General features: G+C 40.2%; 1 protein-coding gene across 1 annotated transcript; it reads right to left on the bottom strand.

The window, feature by feature from the left end:
* Positions 1 to 7,665: 7,665 nt before the first annotated feature.
* On the bottom strand, positions 7,666 to 10,298 carry LOC128459761 (transcriptional repressor scratch 2-like). Its single transcript, XM_053444621.1, has 2 exons — positions 10,142 to 10,298; positions 7,666 to 8,477 (listed from the first exon to the last, which is right to left on the bottom strand). Exons 1-2 carry the CDS (start codon positions 10,296 to 10,298, stop codon positions 7,666 to 7,668), a joined length of 969 nt encoding a protein of 322 aa, XP_053300596.1.
* Between the last annotated feature and the right edge of the window lie 10,055 nt (positions 10,299 to 20,353).

Raw genomic sequence — 20,353 nt, 5'->3', positions numbered from 1 at the left:
TTTGGCAATTTGCAAAAGCAATGCTAGTTGTGAAATTGTTTGCGAGATATGTCTGCCATACATATCTCGGGACAGACACACAGACAAATGTCTGTGAAATTAGTAGGTAGATTTAGCTTTGACTATTTCTACCTATGTATATTTTTATATTGAGGGACTTTTACTTGTAACAGAGGTTTTAAACACTGTAGACTCTCATATTTGAGAATCCAGGAAAGTATGAGCTTCAAATAACTAATTGTTTTGAAAGTATATTTAATAGAGATATATTATTAATGATTTTAGACTACAAGCAAAGCCTGAAACAATTAAAATACTAAGCAAGCATCTTTCTTAATCAGTAAGATGCATGCTTATTAGGTGTATATCTAAATTATGGAAACACAGTCAACCCCAGTGGGCTAATGTGGTCAGTGGCAGTTGCCCTGTTTCACTTTGTCTAATGGGTTAAGTGCTTTTGGGTAAATAAACACTCAGCAGATGCTGGAGGGGATCATGCCTGAACTTTCTCTGTAGAAATTGAGCAAATGGCTTCCAGATTGACTGGTGCTGGAGGAGGGAGAGGTGGAGTGCTGCAAAAGGGAGAGAGTGTCATCAAAGGGCCTGTTTTTACAAACACAGCCTCTTGACACATCAAACCGGGGCACCGGCTGCCTCTGGCCCCCAGCTCAGCTGCACCAACAACAGCGACCTGTGTGGGACCTGGTTCCACTCATAAAGCAGGACACCATGGTGTTTTACCACGCTCGGCCAGCCAGCAACACGACCCCACTGCACTTTCTCTCCCCAAGCGCCACAGTCACGTCACATGTTTGGAACCATAAATACTTCACCCCAATTCTCCTGACCCCCCAACCCCCTTGCATCGACTTGAAGGAATGCTATTAAATGCCTGTTGACTTGCAGTGATGAACGGTGTGGTGGGTGGAATGTGTGTCAAGAAAAATTTGATAATGGTACTCCAGGTGAACATCTTACTGTCGTGTGAGATTTAAATAGGTTGGTTTTTGAATCTGATACCAATAACATGGAATGGTGATGCCAACAAATGATATACATGTTATGTATTGTTAGAAATAAGTGTATTGTTCTTGCCAGGGAGGAAAAGTCCTCTGAAACAGGATCAACATGAGATGCCCAAGTATCCAAAATAGCCTCTAAAGCTCCGAGCAGTCACAATACTTCATGTGTCCTACCAGGCCCTTAAAAGAAATTATATTTTCTCATATAGTTTACTCAGACTTGTCTCAGACACACACTGAACTCTGGATGATAAATACTTTTCTAGTCTTGATGACCACTCAAACTCTCCATACATTGCACTGCATCTATGTGCAGCAGTTTTTCTAGCCCTGCACTGAGCCAGTTTTAGAAACACAGCAAGACTTTAGCTTTTCCACTAAAACTGCCTGAAAAGTCCTAGCCACAAAAACAGCTGGAGAATGTTCAAATTGGGACAGGGGGAGACAACTTGCATTCTTTGTAAAATTTGGGATGGAATTGGTGTCCGATTATTTCCACTGTAGGTGTGAAAAATTATATATAAATTCTGAAAGCAATGCAGCAGTGTGGAGACAAGTTTGTTCAGGACCCTCAACATGTTTTGGATCAATTACCATTTTACTGTATTTTAGTGCATTTGACTGTATTTACTGTAAGTATGAATATCGTGCATCTAGTAACAACACGTTGCAAGAGAGCAGTCATCTCTCACCAAGTACATCTCAGCAGTAATAAAATAATTTATTATTTTAACAGAGAAGTGAGCCAGCATCATCTTAGGGGCTGCTCAATAGGGGACTTTTAACAAAAGGCCAATACAGGAAAGGTCTTATTTGATTTACACTATACTGCATATAAATACCTAAATAAATAGTCATGCATTAATGCTGCGTTGTCTCCTTTCTGGGAAACTTTTGCAGTCAGATAACTTGACTCATTGGGAACAGCTGCAGCGGAGAGAAGAGAACCTCCTCCTGACAGCCAGCTGCAGTCTGCTGCAGAGGCCTCTTATCATTTACTTGTGTTTGTAGGAGTTAGTGCTTTATTAGATGGAGCAGCACAAGCTGGTTAAGTTTGTATATTGTAGACAAGTTGAATACTTAATGAACATGAAACATAACCAATGAATGGGCAAACTGTGATGTTTCTGTAAAGTATTTTTCACAATCTATATTATTTTATGTATTAATTTAATTTACTTTCCTAACTGACCACTTTATAAGGAACATCTGCGCACCTGCTTAATCATGCAATTATCGAATCATCCAATCATGTGGCGGCAGTTCTGTAAATATAATCCTGCACATACAGGTCAGGAACATCAGCTAATGTTCACATCAAACATCAGAAAGTATTTTTGAGAGAGATGATCTCCAGAGGTTTTCACACACAACAGTCTCTGCAGAATTGAGCCAAAAACAAACCAAAACAGTCCAGTGAGCAGCAGCTCTGTGGACGGAAAGACCTTGTTGAAAATGTACAGTTCACAGACCCAGTTTGTGACCTTTGACCCACTCGACTCGCTGTGCTCCTGTGTTTTGAGTCTTCCTAAGTAATAAGAGATTACTATCAACAAAATAAAATAATTATTTGTCTTGAGAACCTAATGGTTTTTTCTTAAAGATATGTAAGTGAAGAGCTCATAAGTTTTGTATCAAACTTAATCTTGCCCTTTTCTATAAAGACAAGGGAAATATGTTGTTAATTTTGATATTTAGAAAGTCACAAATATGTTGGCGTTTTTAGGTGTATATATGCGTTTTAGGTGTTTTTTTTGTTAGGGTTGGGCTGTTGATGTGATGATAGTCAAAACTTTAAAAGTAGAATTATACACCATGAATGATACACTCATCAGACCAATCAATCAATCAAATTTTTGCGATAAAGCAAAGGGACTCGGGGAAGGGGTCAAGTCAGTAACATGTACTGATGAGATATGGCTTACTTCGATGTGTTAGGGATGAAGAAGAGGAAGGAGAAGCTGGAAAGAGAAGATCCGTGTGTCATGTGTCATAAATTCCCTTTGCGTCTTAGCGTCATCAGGGATTTTTGCCTTGTAATCAATGATACAATGATACAGGCCTGATACAGACTTGGGGGTACTCTGAGGCTCAAGGTAAATCTGACTGGCTACTGGTTTGTATGGTAGTACGATGAAAACCATGTGGCCCACTCAGTAGATCAGCCATCAATACCTCTATGCCTTTTTAAACTAAACGCTTCCTATTTTAGAACGTAGGACAAGTAACGTTCTGCCGCACTAATTAGCTCTAACTATAAGCTTTATCAAAAAGGAAGGTTTTGAGCCTACTCTTAAACGAACAGATGGTGTCCTCTTCCCGAACTGAAAGTGAGAGATTATTCCACAGGAGAGGGGCTTGATGGCTAAACGCTCTGGCTCCTACTCTACTTTTAGAGACTTTAGGGACGACAAGTAAGCCTGAATTCTGGGAGCGGAGTGCTCTAGTGGGTAGATAGGGTACTAACAGCTCTTTAGGGTAAAATGGCGCCATATTATTCAGGGCCTTGAACCAGACAGCTTCAGAGGTAAATTAGTTGGCCCTTATCTTCCAGAGGAAAGCTACTGTAACCCCCCCTTTCCCAGACTGGTAGCAACAGTATTATCTTTCATGTGACCCTTAGTGTGACCTCTAGATAAGACTCTGCTCGTCTTCCTCCCATCCCACCGCCCTCCTCCACATTTTTCCCCTCCTAATGACGCTGATCGTCTTTCACTGCTCCAGACAGTTTGAGGAACCAGGACAGGTGGAGTGATGTGTCAAGAGAAGTTCAACAAATGGTCCCCAGTCACATCCGGCTTTTGTCTCACCTCTTATAATGAAGACGATATGGAAATAACTTTGCTAATTATTCATTCGAAGATTCCTATTTGTCTTTACATATGAAATGGCATCCCGTCCTGATGTTGGACATTCATTCCACCTGGAAAATAAACTCCCTGAAGCTACTTCATAGAATTAATATTAAAAAGAAGCAGTTGATTCTTGATGTAGGGGGCTGATGAGCTGGTGTATCATCATCTCCCATGGGATCCTCGAAGCCCCCCAAACAGGCCAAACATGAAGTCAGCCCCTGTAATACAGGAAGTCGACTCACACGCGATGATTCTTTTGGAGAAGCCCTCTGCAGTCTTTAATGTCTACCGTGCTGAGCTCCAACCCATGTCTGTCAACTTCCTTCTGAGTCACATGGGACCTCCAAGCCACGGCCGCCGCAGGTCAGTGAAGCTTATCGCGCCGGAGAAATCTTCAAGTCGCCCATAAAACCTTGTCTGACATGATGTAACAGATGAGGCTAATGGTCTGGTAATGAGGACTATAAAAAGACTCATCCGTTTTAGCCTTAATGTCATTTTGCGTGTTCTGGACATATCCTCTGTGTTCATTGGCACGCGTTGTTGACCTGCTCCTTTGTCTGTGGTGGAGGTTTTATGTTAGCTGAAGAAGTAAAGTAGAGCCTGATTCCTCGTTTTTATGACTATATCCTTATCCAAGGGTGAGCATAGGACATAGAGGGGTCAGGTTATTCAAAACGCTGCAACTAGTAATTATTTAAATTATTTATTCATCAATTTTTTTCCTTATCAAGTAAACTATTAATAATAAGATAATAATAATGTTCAGCCATGCGCTGGGCGATGACTAGAAATTCCATGTTTTCTTTTACAAACAGCCCAAAACCCAAAGATTTTCATATTAGAACAACAGAAGTAAAGAATTTTCACATTTATGAAGCTGAAGATACTGAGGTCTCACTATTTGTGCTAGATGACTTAAAATACGATTATATAATTTATGATCACTTGAGTGAGATATAATCCAGGAACTGAAGAATTGTATTTATTAAATTGTATGAGTAATTGCTTCTTTTTTTTTTTTTTATCTTGTAGGCAGCAGAACAAACTGTAAAGACACTGTCATCTTACAACATGAGCATTTATTTGGAGTCATGTGTATCACATATTAAGACCAATATTTATTTAATCTGTAGAGCTCCTTAACTGTGCTGCGTTGTACGGCTCTGTGCTATTTGCAGTATTTGCTCTCACCATTGACCTTTTTTAAACTATCCATGCAGACAGTCAGACCTCCTAGTTTCAGCTGCAGTTGTCTCTCATGCGCTAAATTGTCTTTCACTCTTTTCGGAACGGTCACACGTACGCAAAAGCAAAGCTAATATTGCAGGTTCAAGTTCACCAAAGTTAAACTCCAAACGAAAGAGATATCTAGAGATATGAACAGTAACCAAGGCTAAGTTAACTTTGTGATCAGTAAACACCTCTGAGGAAGTTGTTTGAAGACATATTCTGACGTTGCTGAGCGGCTGTTCTCCCCAGATGCATAAATACTGGCATGAATGTGTTTCGAATGGCGGCTATTGTGTCTGAAAATAGCCATCCCCAGTCTGTGGTCTATTGAGACACATTACTTTACTTACATATCCCGTGAGAGGTCAACAGCTCCCGGGCTCAGCCCTGTCTGGTCTGGACCAGCAGTCCAGTTCTCATGACACCTGACCCAGAGCATATCCTGTGGTCAAACCAGTATCTGCTCATAAGGAATCTGTACATATACGGTACGTTATTAGCACTGTTCACACTACCCGCTGTTGATTTTCAGTTTTTGAATGTTGCAGTTTTGACTGACACAGTAATCCTCTGAATCAGCACTTTGGAGAACAGCTTGTGGTCACACTTTAAGTTGTTCATATGGTTGCCCCCTCTGCTGGTCAAGAGAAGCCCTGCACTGGGTAAAACTGCCAGATAGTGATAATGATGATATATGATAGAACTATTTAATCAAGTAATATCTTTAGGATACCATGCATACATATATTTGTACTCTGATGTATAAATACCTTCCTGCACCAAAAACAGCAGAGACATATCAATCAGGTGCTTTACACCCTGTGAGAACAACTCATAACAGATCACTATAAACACGTGTAGCCATGGACATTATTCAGCAATATTAACCAAAATAGCTGAAATAAAATAATATATTATTAAAATAAAATGCATACAATTAAAAACATTATAAAACCAAATAACTGGCTATTCTTAAAGCAGCAGAGAGGGGGATATGTATAAACAAGTTAAACTCCACAACAGCTGCACCCTACAAACAAAACAAAACAATGTTAGGAAATGCACTTCAGTAGTAGTTAAAGCTTTCCTGAATGTCTGAACGTCAGTCGTCTGCAGCAGAAGACCTCCACAATCTGCAGTGAATACAGCTTCTCTGCTCGTGAATGCTCAATGCAAAATATAACCAATTTAAAATCCATAACCAGTCCACTCAGAGTCTCGGTCTCACTGTAGAATAAAACCAGTCCACTCATTGTCCGTGTCTCAATGTAAAATATAACCAGTCCACTCATTGTCCCGGTCTCAATGTAAAATATAACCAGTCCATTCATTGTCCGTGTCTTAATGTAAAATATAATCAGTCCACTCATTGTCCCGGTCTCAAAGTAAAATATAACCAGTCTACTCAGTGCCTCTGTCTCACTGTAGAATATAACCAGTCCATTTAGCCCCTACAGGCAACTGAAATAGTGCGTAGTGGTATGTGGGTTACTCTCCCACAAAGGACACAGCACTTTTGTCCACCAATGTCTGAAATGTAAAAGGCCTCTTAGGTCAATATGACTTATCTAGGATTAAAGTAGTAGACCATGAAATGCAAAAAAATATACTGCTCCAAACAAGCTTTGTTGCCATGATTATTCAGTCAGCACAGCCCCTCTCCTTCTTTATAGATCAACAAAGCATGCAAGCAATTAAAACATTTTGAGGTTTCCCCCTGCTGGACCTCGAGGAAAACTACTTCTGTCTGTTTAGCTTGATCAGGTTTACAGATTGAAATAAAGATTGAATTTGAAGCCAAAAAAAGGTGTAATATTAATTATTATTAGCATTACTGGTGAGGCAGAAAGGTGGACGAATAGAACAATGATAATTTTACAAGGTTTTTGATACATCATTCATGAAATAAAGTATTGTTGTAAAAGCTCAGGGAATTTTTTTAACAGGTTGAATATTTCAAAGTGTTCAAATGTGTGTTTCATTTTTGTATATGGTATATCTTTCAGACATGAGTAAAGGGGGACTTTCAGCAATAATTCATTTTCATAATTTTTTATTGTCATCACCAAATTGATCAGACAGAGAAATATAGTGTCAGAATATCTTTTGGCCTTTGTTCTCAACAAATCCAATTCATGATTTATAATAATTCCATATTAAATTCACAGATAAATCAACCAATGATAAATTATAAATAATAAATATTGGCAGATAAATAATTAAATAAGTTAATTAATAAATATACAAATACATAATTTAACAAATAAAAAATGTTTCCGTTAACTTAAGAGCTAGTTGGCATTTAAAGTAATACTGATATGTAAATTATTGCAATTTAATTCATAAAAAACAATATAAATATATAACATTTCTGATCAACACTGAGATTTTTAGGAATTTCATACATACTTCCTGAATTGTTTAAAATGAGGTTACTGCTCATATCAAAAGGCAGGATTATGATGCATGCATGTGACAAGCCTGAGAAGCTGCAACTTTTCTCTGAATTATTAAAAAATTGCGGGACGAGAAATTAAAAAGAGGAATATTTATGATCAGTCGTCAGCGCTGCCGTCATCCTCTGCCTGGTGCTCTTTGAAGCAGGCTGACTCGTAGTGCTTATTCAGGTAGGACTTGAGTGCAAAGCTTTTGTGACAGCGCTTGCAGGAGTAGTGCTTGAAGGCCGAGTGCGTCTGCATGTGGGCGCGGAGGTTGGAGCGATCGGCAAAGGCTTTGCCACAGTGGGCACAGGCGAACGGTTTCTCTCCTGTGTGGGACCTCATGTGGCCCTGTAGTAGCCAGGGCCGACTGAAGGCTTTGCTGCACATAGTGCACTCATGCTTCAGGTCGTGGGTCAGCATGTGCATGGCCAGGGCCGGCATGGACACGTACACCTTGTGGCATGTGGGACACTTCCTGGCCTGTTGGCTGTCCAGACTGCGGTGAGTCTGCTTGTGTCTGCTCAGATTGGAGGACGTGGCATAAGACTTGCCACACTCACAGCACATGTAGCGCCCTTTGGCTTTCCCTTTGGCAGGGCTGCAGTCTGCTGACCCAGTCTCCTTGCTACTGTCTGACTGTCTGCCTCCCTTGCGTGGACACCGCCGGCTGGGTCTCCGGCGGGAGCGGCCATCAGAGATGAGGAGGTCATTGATGGTGCACGCCTCCAACTCAGGGCCGCTACTGTCTGACTCCACTGTGGCAGTGGAGACGGGGCTGTCCGGGTGCTCCATGTCGTGGTCGGAGAACTCTTCCCCACTGCTGCCACCTGGGGAGTACAGGGGCCCTGAGGAGAACCCGATTGGCTCCCGACCTGGCTCTTTTGTGCTCTGCAACATGGAGGGGATGATGTAATCATGGATGTAGCCTGAAAAGGAAAACAAAGACATATTAAATGAAGGTGGAAAATATATTTCTATTTGGAACAAATGAAAACCTCTGATGACACTTGTTCCCTTGCTTATCCATCTAATCAATACGAAACCTGTACAGGAAGCTATTTGTAAGTGCCAGCTTCAGCCGACCTTGAAAGGAAATCTTGACTCTTTGGTGCATGGCTCTGCTTGGATCAATCCTACAAGTTCTGTAATTAAAAGAAACTAAATGGAAGGCCATTGTCACTAAATATAAGTCATACTCAATGTGCTGACATTGACAAAACAGTCACAGAGCAACAGTTTGGCTCCCACGTGTTACCAGGCCGCAGCAGCAGCAGCAGCTGAGAGTGTCTCAACAGTGAAATCCCCTCAATCACTAAATTATTTTAATCAGATCATTTCCCATCTGTGGCGTTTCTGAGAGTGTTCATGAGTATGGTAATGGGAGAGTGAGTGACAGGTGTGGGGCTGCGACTTAGCAAAGAGAGACGGGAGGGCCAAGGGGTGTGTTTGTGTGTGTATGTGTGTGTGAGTGAGAGAGAGACTGGTGGTGTTAGGGGGGCGCACACACGCATACACGCATACACACACACACACACACACTTTGGAACACAAAGGGAAGCAGACAGCTGGCATCCTAAATCTGGGGAACAAATGATTCAACTCAAGCAGAAGATCTGTGATGCTGGTGGTGGGTGGGTGAATCCGCTCAAAGCACACATTTCTTTGGATGTGTCTCAAAGCCAAACACACACACACACACACACACACACACACACACACACACACACACACACACACACACACACACACACCACCTTTGTAGTGCAGGGTGGCTCTGGCAGCCTCTGAAGAAATCCCACAGATGAAACTCTAATGTCTGCCAATGTACTGCTCATGTTGCACTTTATTGAATTACCTGCAGCACTCTCTATTTTCCAGTCAATACCCATCCACTAAAAACCCTGTCCCATCACCTCTCACTGCTCCACATATGGATTGTGTTGCTGCAATCCTACTCCCGGTGGCTATCTAACATCCTGCAGGATCAGATGGAGAGAGATGGAGCGATGAGCGAAGGGGGGCGGAGGGGGGGGGGCAGATGATAAGAGGAGAGAGACTCAAGGGCAACTGCACCATCTAAGGACAACACAGTCCCAAGCGGCTATCTGCTTTCTGCTGAGCTTTCCCCCCCCTTCTATCTAGTTCGACCTGACAAAAGGTTGCAGCAGATTTTGTGCCTAATGCCCGCGTACATGTATATCTCATCATTCATGCACACAATAGTATTAAAGCCAAACGCTGCTGTGTGATCTGGTTTGAGTATTAAGCTGATTGAGCCAGCGTGACCTGAATACTATTTAGCATCCGCCGATGTAGAAAACAAAAGTCCTGAGACATATGGGAGGGGGGTGGGTGCTGCCTGTGGAAGGCTTTGTGGGGGTTTGGGGGGTTTCTGAGAGCGATTAGGTAGGAAAGACAACAACATAAACACCACGGCAGGAAATCCCTATCTGTTGTTTTAGCTTTTGGTTGCTGCATGTCTGTGAGAAAGACCATGTGGAGCATCTGTAAACACAGACATACATACATCCATACCAGCAGGAATGCACAAGTCAAGGCAAAGTGGAAATCACAACACAGGTCAACTCACCATTTTCAGTCAAACGCACCGCCAAGTTGGTGGCTGACTCAGTGATGGCATGTGTCACAGAGAAAGAGCTGTCCCAGTGCTGCTGGTGCTGATGGTAGTAGTTGGAGGATGAGACATCGTGGACCTTCGGCTGCTTCACCAAAAAGGAGCGAGGCATTTTCTTGTTGAAACACTGATGCTACAACCTCATAGAAAAATGTGAACAGACATGTGATCTAAAAAAATGAAAACACAGAAATACACTGAGCTTCCAGGCGGAAAAGGCCAAACAGAGGATGAGTTGAAGAAAAATAAAAAAAAGCTTAAAAAGTCTGTCCTGGAAATGCTTCAAAGCCAGAGGGAAAGAGAAAGAGAAAATATAGTGAGAGCTGAGAGAGAGAAATCAGAGGACAGGGTGGATGGAGAAAGAAAGTGACATGGGAGAGACAGAGGCAGAAAGATATAGACAGAGAGAAAGAGAGAGAGACAGAGGGAGAGAGAGAGGTGGCTGGACTAGCTGAGCTCAGCACTACTGCAGCCTTTTATATGTGGGGCACAAGCCCCAAAGATCAGGTGGGGAGCGAGCTGCTTAGCATTAATCCATCAAACATCCCCAGGGACACACATCAAATTACCACGAGCCGTCTGTGCCTCTCCCTGCAAGCACACACACACACACACACACACACACACACACACACACACACACACACACACACACACACACACACACACACACACACACACAGAAACATGCACACACAGCAGTCATCCACCACCACCTCCTCCTCCTCCTCCTCCTCCTCCTCCCATATCCTCTTCCTCCTTTCACCCCTCTCCCAGGGAAGGAGAGAAGACAATAGTGGTGCAGAAGCACGTGGGTTAGACTACACACAACACCTTGTCCTCCTTTGTTTTTCAATGAAGTAGCTCACACAGTTTATGTTGCTCCCAATACCCCCCCACCCCCAACCCTTCTTTCCTATTGACACCTCCTTTGATATTTCACTGTCATCAGATTATTATAAAAATATTAAACTGCAGGAACAGGGCTTTTGTATACAAGTCAGAATACAGTGCAGGTTCTTTGTATTAAATCCAGGTCAGAGTCTGTTAAATTCAATCTGTTTTCAGATTTCTTCATGTGTCTCTGACAGGCTATGTTAGTCTCTGTGATTTTAGAAGTAACCAAACAGTGTGTGTCAAAACCTTTGGACCAAAAGACGACAACAAGTTCAGATTCTTCTTAAGTGACATGTATACTCTGATTGAGTAATATTTAAATTTGTATTCATTTCAAATCCTTCCAACCAGCTCCTTTTCCCTCCAACCATCAAACATTTTACAATGTATGATACTAAAGTGTTTCACTCTCCTTACGCAAGATCCAATTCGGAGAGGAAACCCTGCCAGATTATTTTTTCTTATTCATTTCTACCCATCTGGACAGTTCTATAATTTTATAATCCAAAATGTAATAATTTAGTTTAGGTTTACATGAAATCTTATATAAAGTCGTACAACACATGTTTTAAAAAATAACATTTAAATAGTTTTCATGCAATTGACTATTCTACCTTTAGAAGCCCTTTATAATACTTGCAATTTTCTGAATGATTTGGGTAGAGAGGGGGCTGGCTAGCAGCTAGTTCGCATGACTAGCAATGTTAGCATAGCGAAAGTGATGATCTCCTCCAAGGTGTTTTATTAACATCACTGCTGATTGGATTTGGATCCAATGACCAATGGTTTCACAGGGAGGGACTCACATGCACTAACGTGTACATCTCGGTTACAAAACACACTGATTTCATTCTTTCCTCTCAACGCCTTTACTTAGTAACATAAGGTAGTTTGTGTTGAACAAATTAGTATTGTGCTCCTGTAACATAACAAGTAGCCGAACCAGAGATATTATCTTTTATTCTGTACATTGTTCTTCCTTGTTAAAACCTAACTCCTCCATGCAACACATGAAAGATCTGTAGTGCTAGAAGCAGCTGCCTGAAATAGAGATGAGCGATAGGCTATGGAAGTTTTTTTTATAACTCCACATCCACAGATTTATTCTCATTTTCAAAGTATTAATAATGTTCGAAAGTTTCATAGAGCTATAAAGTATTTTATGGCTCGTATTTCTTTTTATCACATATACGGGGTTTTTTTGCCGGAAAAAAACAACAAGGAGAAGTCACCAGCTACACCCATTCTAGAGACAAAATCTTGAACCAATCTTAATTTCTGTATTTGTTGTTTCTTCTTCGGAACAGACAAGAGACAAGACACCAGTCCTATAAAGAAACCCTACTGTGGTGCTGATGTGCCAAAAATATCAAGTATCACCTTATTTATAAAACCAATGCTAAAGTATCACTTAACAAGATGCTCAATATTCTTCATTTTAATGCAGGCAACACAGATCTGCTCATATTGATATATTTTTGCTTGTTATACTACAACTTTATTCTCAACAATATTGCCTTAATATTGTATTTTAGGATCTTAGGTTCTTCTAGAAAGGAACTGATGTCATTGAAAATTCTTAGGAATGTTTGTGAAAGGGAAATTGGTATTTTGTGCAAATATTGAGAGAGAATACTGTGGGTGTGTGGTCAGTGTGTACACTTAAAGAACTGTCTCTGTGGAAGAAGAGTTTCCAGTAGTAAAATGGGTTTAAGTGCATCAATGTTACTTTTTCCACTCATTGAGGTTTTGCAGTTCCTCAGAACATTATGTATATTTCCCCTGTAATTAGTAAGATGTTGCAAAATGTTTCTTCCGAAAATACATGAAAAAGTTGAAATAACAATACAAATAAGAACAAAAGAAGTAACCAACCCATATAAAACACTGCAAGCATCATTTTTGTTAAACTCTAATTAATTAATCCAAAATATTAATTTGCCCATTTTACTGATTCTTTCCGTTTATGTAATGACAGCCTGAAGGTCTATTTTTCACTTCCACCCTCTGTATGGTCCCTGGCAGTTTTATGTCCCTCTGAAGACCCCAGCCTGCCAAACTAACCATATAACCCTCATCTGGATAAAAAGCCTCCCCCCGGTGACTTCCAGTCCATCGGCTGTGACAGACTGACCTCTGTGTGCATGTAGGGTCATGGGGTCAAACTCTGGTTAGCAGCTGCAGCTTAATACAACCTAGACAACTCACTCACAGATGGCTCTGGAGTGGATCATGGAATAGTATCACCGCACACACAGCAGACAGTAATCTCCATAATAAAGTATGACCTTGTGATATTATGTATTCTTATTACTGTCAATAAATCCCATGAAAAGGCTCAAAACAACAACTATTCTGTGCACACCCACACTATGTTTATCTCATACTATAAATTAGTACAATAAACATCATTTAGGCAAAGTCTCACATACACCACCCTGCAGCCTCAAATTCTCACTAGAATGCTCAAAGTTTATTAATCTACAGTTAAAATGGTCCCTGACAAATTCCTCCTGTTTGAGCCGAACCAGCATTAGTCATGGACACCCCTGACAGTCGCCTAGAGCGCCACCAGCTGGTGTGGCACCAAAGATGAGGAAGAAATATTTTGTAAATACTCATGCCCTACTCTTAAACGTTTGAGTCTGACGTCTACATTTTTGTTCACATTGCACTTCACAGCTGATACTTGCAAGAGACTCCAGACTGACTCTATGACACTCTGCTGGGGATGACACTAGTTAACAGGTTACTTTCTGTCTGATGGCTCCTGTTTGCTGTCCTGCAGAACCTGGTTGTAGGTTCACCGCTATTACAGAGCTAAAAGCAAGAATTATACATTTAGCTTGTAATTGTATTAAATTGATCACTGATCACCAATTAGTCCTCAAAATTGTATCTTCTAAAAATAAGTCTTAAAATGTGCCACTGGGGTAAATAATATAAAGCACATGAGGCTCTCAGCAGCAGTGACAGTGAGCATTACGCATGTGAGATTCTGGTATGATATCATCAAACTAACTAACAACACTAAGCATATTCTGACTCCATAAATCTGTATTTTTTTTTGTAATTATATTTGTTTTGAAGGCACAGGGGGAAATGATCCAATCACAAACTGAATATTTCTTATAGATAAATCTAGTAATTGCGTTTTTTGTGTAATCTGATTAAATGCATGTTAAGTAGCGTTGCACAGAATGAACCCAGAGACCGTCTGTCTAAGAATGTTGAGCTGTGATAAGTGAGCTAATTTGTGTTAATCACATCCAGTCATTAGAAAGCCATCTGAAAAACAAACGCAGGTCCTTTTCAGCACCTCCACAGAAATCTCCACTCGGCCATCTGACAATGAGGCAGCTGCACACCAGTGAATGAGAGTGATTGTCTCTTTTCTTTTTATCAGCACTCAGCGAGTGAGGAAAAGGAGAATTTCCCCTCTTCACTCTGTATGTTTCTCAAGGGTTTATTGTGGTTCGCTGCAGAGAACGACTTGTGATTTATGTTCCAACATGTTTCATACTTTTTCTTTTAACCAACCAGGTTTGTGCAAATGGTGTTAGGAAGGAATATCTCTGCAGAAGCAATTGACAAAACACCTCTTGAGTCAATTTGGAAGTGACTGTTAAAAGTCTTACACAGTCGGCCACATCCGCACCATGTCACCTCGTGCAGGCAGGCAGGATGAGGGGTCAGCAGGGAGATGAGGAGAGGACTCCCAGCTGTCAGGTGAGGTGACTGACAGGGGAAGGAGTGGGGATGCCAAGGAGGCCAACAGGGGATGCCAAAAAAAGCAGGGAGGAGGCGTTGTACAACTGCATTTTAATCTAGTCAGACCCCAAAGCTGATAAAAAGAATCTATCCATCTCTCTCCTCGCTATTGTGTTGGTCCTCAATCCCACGTGTCACTGGCCTCTGCTCCTGTAGACGTCAGAGTCTCAGGGGAGAAGCCGGGTGCAGGCTACAGATGCTGTCCGAGATGGAAAAACCAGAGCAATGAAGAGGGTGCAGTATGATGACATGCCTGGTGGTAGATGAAGATGCAGAGTAAAACAACAGGTGTATCATATGTAGTACACATATTCTAAATTATAAAAAAGTCCAAGCCTTTTTTATCTGACAAAATTATATTGTGCAACATTTTGGGTATATATGAGTGTATGTAGATATGCTTCTTTAATTGAAAATTTTTTCTGCCAATAAACAGACAGTGATGGTTGCCAAGACCTTCATCCATCATATACAAGCCAAGATGATATATTAGTGTTTCTCATTTATTATCACGATTGTGGCGGCCTGTTATATTTTAATACCATGAACCAACATTTTTTAACACTTGTCCAAAAAACATTTGAGTTGTCTAACTTGGTGTGTGCACGTGCACCCCCGATGCTGCCATCGATTGAATTAAGTCTGTGGGAAATGCTGGGCTGTCAATAGAGCAGCCCTGCTTCTCCAGGGCAGACTGTATTGTTAGTAACAAAGCTGCAATGCTTTATATTGAGCTGAATTGCAGAGCTTTTGATTTGAAGTTGTGAATTTAGGTCTGACGATTGTGTTGGTTCCTTATCAGACCTCTTAAATAGCCAAAATGATATGTATGAAAAAATAACAGTAGCTCAAAAATATAATGCAAGCTTACATATAAGCCACACATTCGAAATGTAATAAACCAAAATTAAAAAACGCTTCATGCTGGCATGTTTAGAAGAGACACCACACTAGTTTCCCCTAAATGCAAAACCCTTCAAAGGAAACCTCCTGTTTTAGATACTACATCTGGAACATTATTATGTTTTATGACACAATGCTAAAAGTGTAATTTGGGTGATTGAATGTGTTTTGTGATGTTTCTTTTCATGTGCTCTTTAACAGGAGCTCAATCTGTACAAGGACATCGTCTTGGCATGTTGAGATCATTTCTACAGAAAGTGGGTGTACCCTGCTGCAGGCTGTAAAAAATGATCATGCGGCACACATTAGTGAAATAAGCCAGTTTATCACCTCACAGTCCCTGTCCTGGTGTCCTTGGCACCTGGTATTGACAGAGACCTCCACAGCGCCCTCTTGAATTCACTCTTCCCCAGACACTTGCCTTGGACTTTGCTCTGCCAATAATGCTGCATATTTCTGGCCGGAGGCCTACACTGCTCACCCATTGCTGTTCAATACACAATCAACTGATGGTGTCAGTGGGGGTGACATTGTCTCTACAAGTGTCATTTGCTGGCCTTGAGAGCACTTACATTAAATGGCTCTTCGCCAAATAGCCCTTTAGCGCTGGCCGGTTCAATTGCACTGTCAAAAGGAGAATTACCTGCAGCAGGGCCCCAAATGGGAGCTCTTGTCTGATAAAGGACACAAGGAATCATTTAGGCTAACGTCTCCACATTAAAGGAGCTCGTCTTGCTAGTGAGAAATTGAGGCTAAATCACCACATCTGCATGAATAAGGGATGGCGTAAGCACTGTCAATTTGTCGTTATTGAGAGGCACGCGCAAGGAAGTGTAGGAGAGCTTTAGGGTCGGGGAGGGTGGGTAAGAAAGAAGTTTCATAGGGCTCCAGCTGTAACACTATAGCAACAGACTGTGGGGCTCACTCGAAAAATGAGGGGGTATGCGAAGAGGTGGAGGCCTCTCACACTCACACACCTTTTGTCTCTTGGCCATCTGCTGGGGTTTCATAATGGCCGTGAGGGAGAGTGCATATGTGTGAGGAAGGGAGTGGAGGGGGTGGAGGATTCTATTGGGGGGGGGGGGGCATTCCGTCACCTTACAACCATCCATGCTGCACAGCCATGCTGGGCCAGGCCAGGCCAGGCCACAGGAGGCTGCAGACACACACTGGTAGAGACATTTACAGCCCCAGTGACCCCCACTCAGAAAACTCCTTTTCACAAACTGACCCTGGTTTTATGGCTCATTTTGTTAAGGCTGTGAAAGGTTATTAACAGCAACACCACTAAGAAGAGTAGATGAGTTTTGAGCAAGGAAAAAAAACGTGAATAAAGTTTACAGAGTTTTGAATGGGCTTTCTTTTTTTTTATATATATATTTTTTTATTATCCTGAACACACACAATAGTTGACCAGGGTTCCTATCCTGTGTTTTATGCGTGGTTGTGAGAGGGAGGATGACTTCTTCAATATTTATTCTCTCAACCTTCTTCAGGTTGTTGTTTTTTGTTTTTATACACACAGAACTGTCAAAAATGTGTCTCAGCTGCCATGAGAAATTATTATATAATATTGATGTATATGATATATTATTCATATATAATTAACATAAAACAATGAATGTTGACAGTAAATTAATTATTTTGCAACTTTGCAGATGCTGCTGAGGACAGACTATATACTCACAACAATGTGAAATTCACATATACTCTAGTCTTAGTAGCATCAAATTGTAACTTAGAGGAGACTTGGAATTATCAGTTTAAAGATTCGGTGATCATCCAAAGCTTGTTAGCTCAAATCAACTTGTTGATGTGTGTAAAGATATGTAATATCTCTCTAAAATATTGAATATCTCTTTTTTTTCTAAATGACATAAAGTTAATTTGCTGTAACTTGTATTTAAGATGTTATACTGTGTATTTCAACCAGGCAATCTGCATACATTTTACAACAATTAGATACAAAAATATTAATCAGTAAAAGCTCAGACTTAAGACTGTGTTTTTGTAGTGACCAACTTACAGCCTCTTTACAGTACATGTAAAGCTAGCTCGTAAGCAACATATTCTATTATTATCTAGTGCAGTACCTTTCCAGATAAAACCTTGTTATTGTGCAAGTCTATAGCTATAAATCGACAAAAAAAATACTACAGCAACTTTCTCTCATTATACCAAAGTGTAATATTATTGCTGCTGTTTTAAGTGTTTGGACAGTTTTTGTTCTACATGGTCTCAGCTTCAGCTAATTTCATGTGAAAATGATGAACATTAAGTCTAAACTTTGATTAAAGTAGGTTGAATTTAGAACCGGGCTGGAGATAAATCCCTAATATAATGCAGTTCTACATTTCGAACCGTCTCTATTTCTCTTCCTGCTTCAGCTGCCATTGTATTATACATTAGGAAATGTATATGAATCACAATCAGATGAACTAGATATAGGCCTATATAGAAACCCCAAAGGAAAGAGGGACAGATAAAGAGGAAAGGAAATGTGTGCAGTAGAAGAGAGCATATTGATGGATAACATAGAATTTATAACTTCACTGCAGTAATGGGGCCACCTTTTTATAAATTTGGCCCTTTGGAGCCTTAATGGTTTTATTATTTGTCTCTTACAGTTTCTACATTCTTTGTGATTCAAATTTGTACATTACAGTGCAGCATACCACATAACAGATAGAGAACAGAGGATGACTCACATTTAACATAAAGTGAGATGAAATTAAAGAAAACTGTGAACACCTTGTATGTATAGCCAATCATTAATATATACAATGTTATTTTAGGCCAAGCATGACCTGAAGCCAGAAAGTTTCACTACGTCTCAGTTACATTTCCCCCATCAACAACATGTCTTCATATGCTGAGATCTTAATCATTTTATTAATTCATTTTTTAGCCATGGGAAATCTAGGGTCTTGCGGCCTTGATAAGACCAACTTTTAAAATGTTGAATTTGCTGTATGTTTTATTGGATATAAATTTCCTGTCGCCAAGAAGACGAAATCATACACTGTAAAAAAAAAATCCATTAAATACAGGGAGTTTGCTACAGTAAAGTACCGTTTTTCTTAGATACATTTGAATACTGTAAATGATGAGGGAACATTTTACAGCAGGCTACTTTCCAAAATGAACGTATAATACAGCATTTTTTGTTCTACCACCCATAATTCATTTTGACACCTCATGCTGATCAAGTCCGATTGCCTTATTTAGCAATGTCAATGTATAGGAACAAAATATACATAAATACTCAAGATTGATTTTTATTCAAGAAGGAATATTAAAAAGAGAAAGAATTGAAGAATTGATTTCCATTTACTAGGCCGATCTACTGGTGCTCATCCATCCTGCTCCTGGTTTACTTAACAGGGTCAATCCAATCTTATTTATAGCAAACAGCAAACAACATCACAGACAGCATTTCCCTCTTTTGTCCTTTTAGTTGAATTTTCATTGCATTGACGGTTTTTGCTGAAATTATATAAGTCAAATTACTGCTTGATATTGACATCTCCACCTCCTCTCTGTATGTCCACAAAGAACAGCAATCCTATCACCAAACGTTGGAATGTAAGCAGACATAGTGACATCATCAATTTATCCCATTACACAGCTGTCAATCTGCAAAAAAAAACTAAGCAATGATTTAAAACATGTTAGTTATCTTAAGTCTAAACGATGGCTTGGCTTCAAATATTTATACTGTATATTATCCAAAAAAACTAGTTTTGTCAATACTGAAATTTAGTTAAATGAAAAGAGCATTTGTAGCAATGCAAAACTGTGATATAAACATAAGCAATTAATTATTTCTGCTAAACTAATGCTACAAAAACAGTACTTTAACCACTTAATCCACAGGTTGTAGTTACTTAAAACTCAATTGGCCTTATAATTTTACAGTTCACTCACACTGTTGTAGTTTACTTCACATGCCTTGTCTCTTTTCCATTGGAATGAAAAGGAGAGCAATTTAAAAGTATTTTAGAAATAAAGAAATCTGTCCTTAAAACCAGAACAATCATGTCTGACAGTTGAATGCTTTTATTTTACATCAGGCAGGGGCCTTAAATACCTTTGTATCATCCTCTTTTATTATACAAGCCTTTACCAAGCCAATTGAACGAAAAGCACTCCTCCCCAGTCCCTACATATTATTGCATTTAGCCTATCGTATCGTTAATATTGCTTTGGCTCATTGACTCCTGACTTCAGCCCCACACCAAGGCCTTTGCTAGCCTTGCCATCCTTCCTCATTTATGACAGAACCTACAGTTGCTACAACTCCTTGTCACACTGGTACACTGGATGGTTGCAGCACATTGGGTAACTCCATATGAATAGGATTCTGCATGGTACGTTGAATCGCTGTTAGTTTAGCATGGTATACTGTATGTCTTGTTCCACCAGTAATTATATATAATGCTCAATGGGTGTTTCATGTATTCACTGTCCTACTGTCTTGAAGTCAGTAGTGTTGAGTAATACTATTATTACTATTACTCATGTACCTGTAATTCAGTGCATAAGAAAAAGTGATTTTTGCCGAAAAATACTGATTGCTCTTGAGTATTAGAGAGA

This window comes from Pleuronectes platessa, chromosome 2 (assembly GCF_947347685.1).
Source record: "Pleuronectes platessa chromosome 2, fPlePla1.1, whole genome shotgun sequence".
Classification (NCBI taxonomy): Eukaryota; Metazoa; Chordata; class Actinopteri; order Pleuronectiformes; family Pleuronectidae; genus Pleuronectes; species Pleuronectes platessa.
This window is presented reverse-complemented; position numbering and strand designations above follow the sequence as displayed.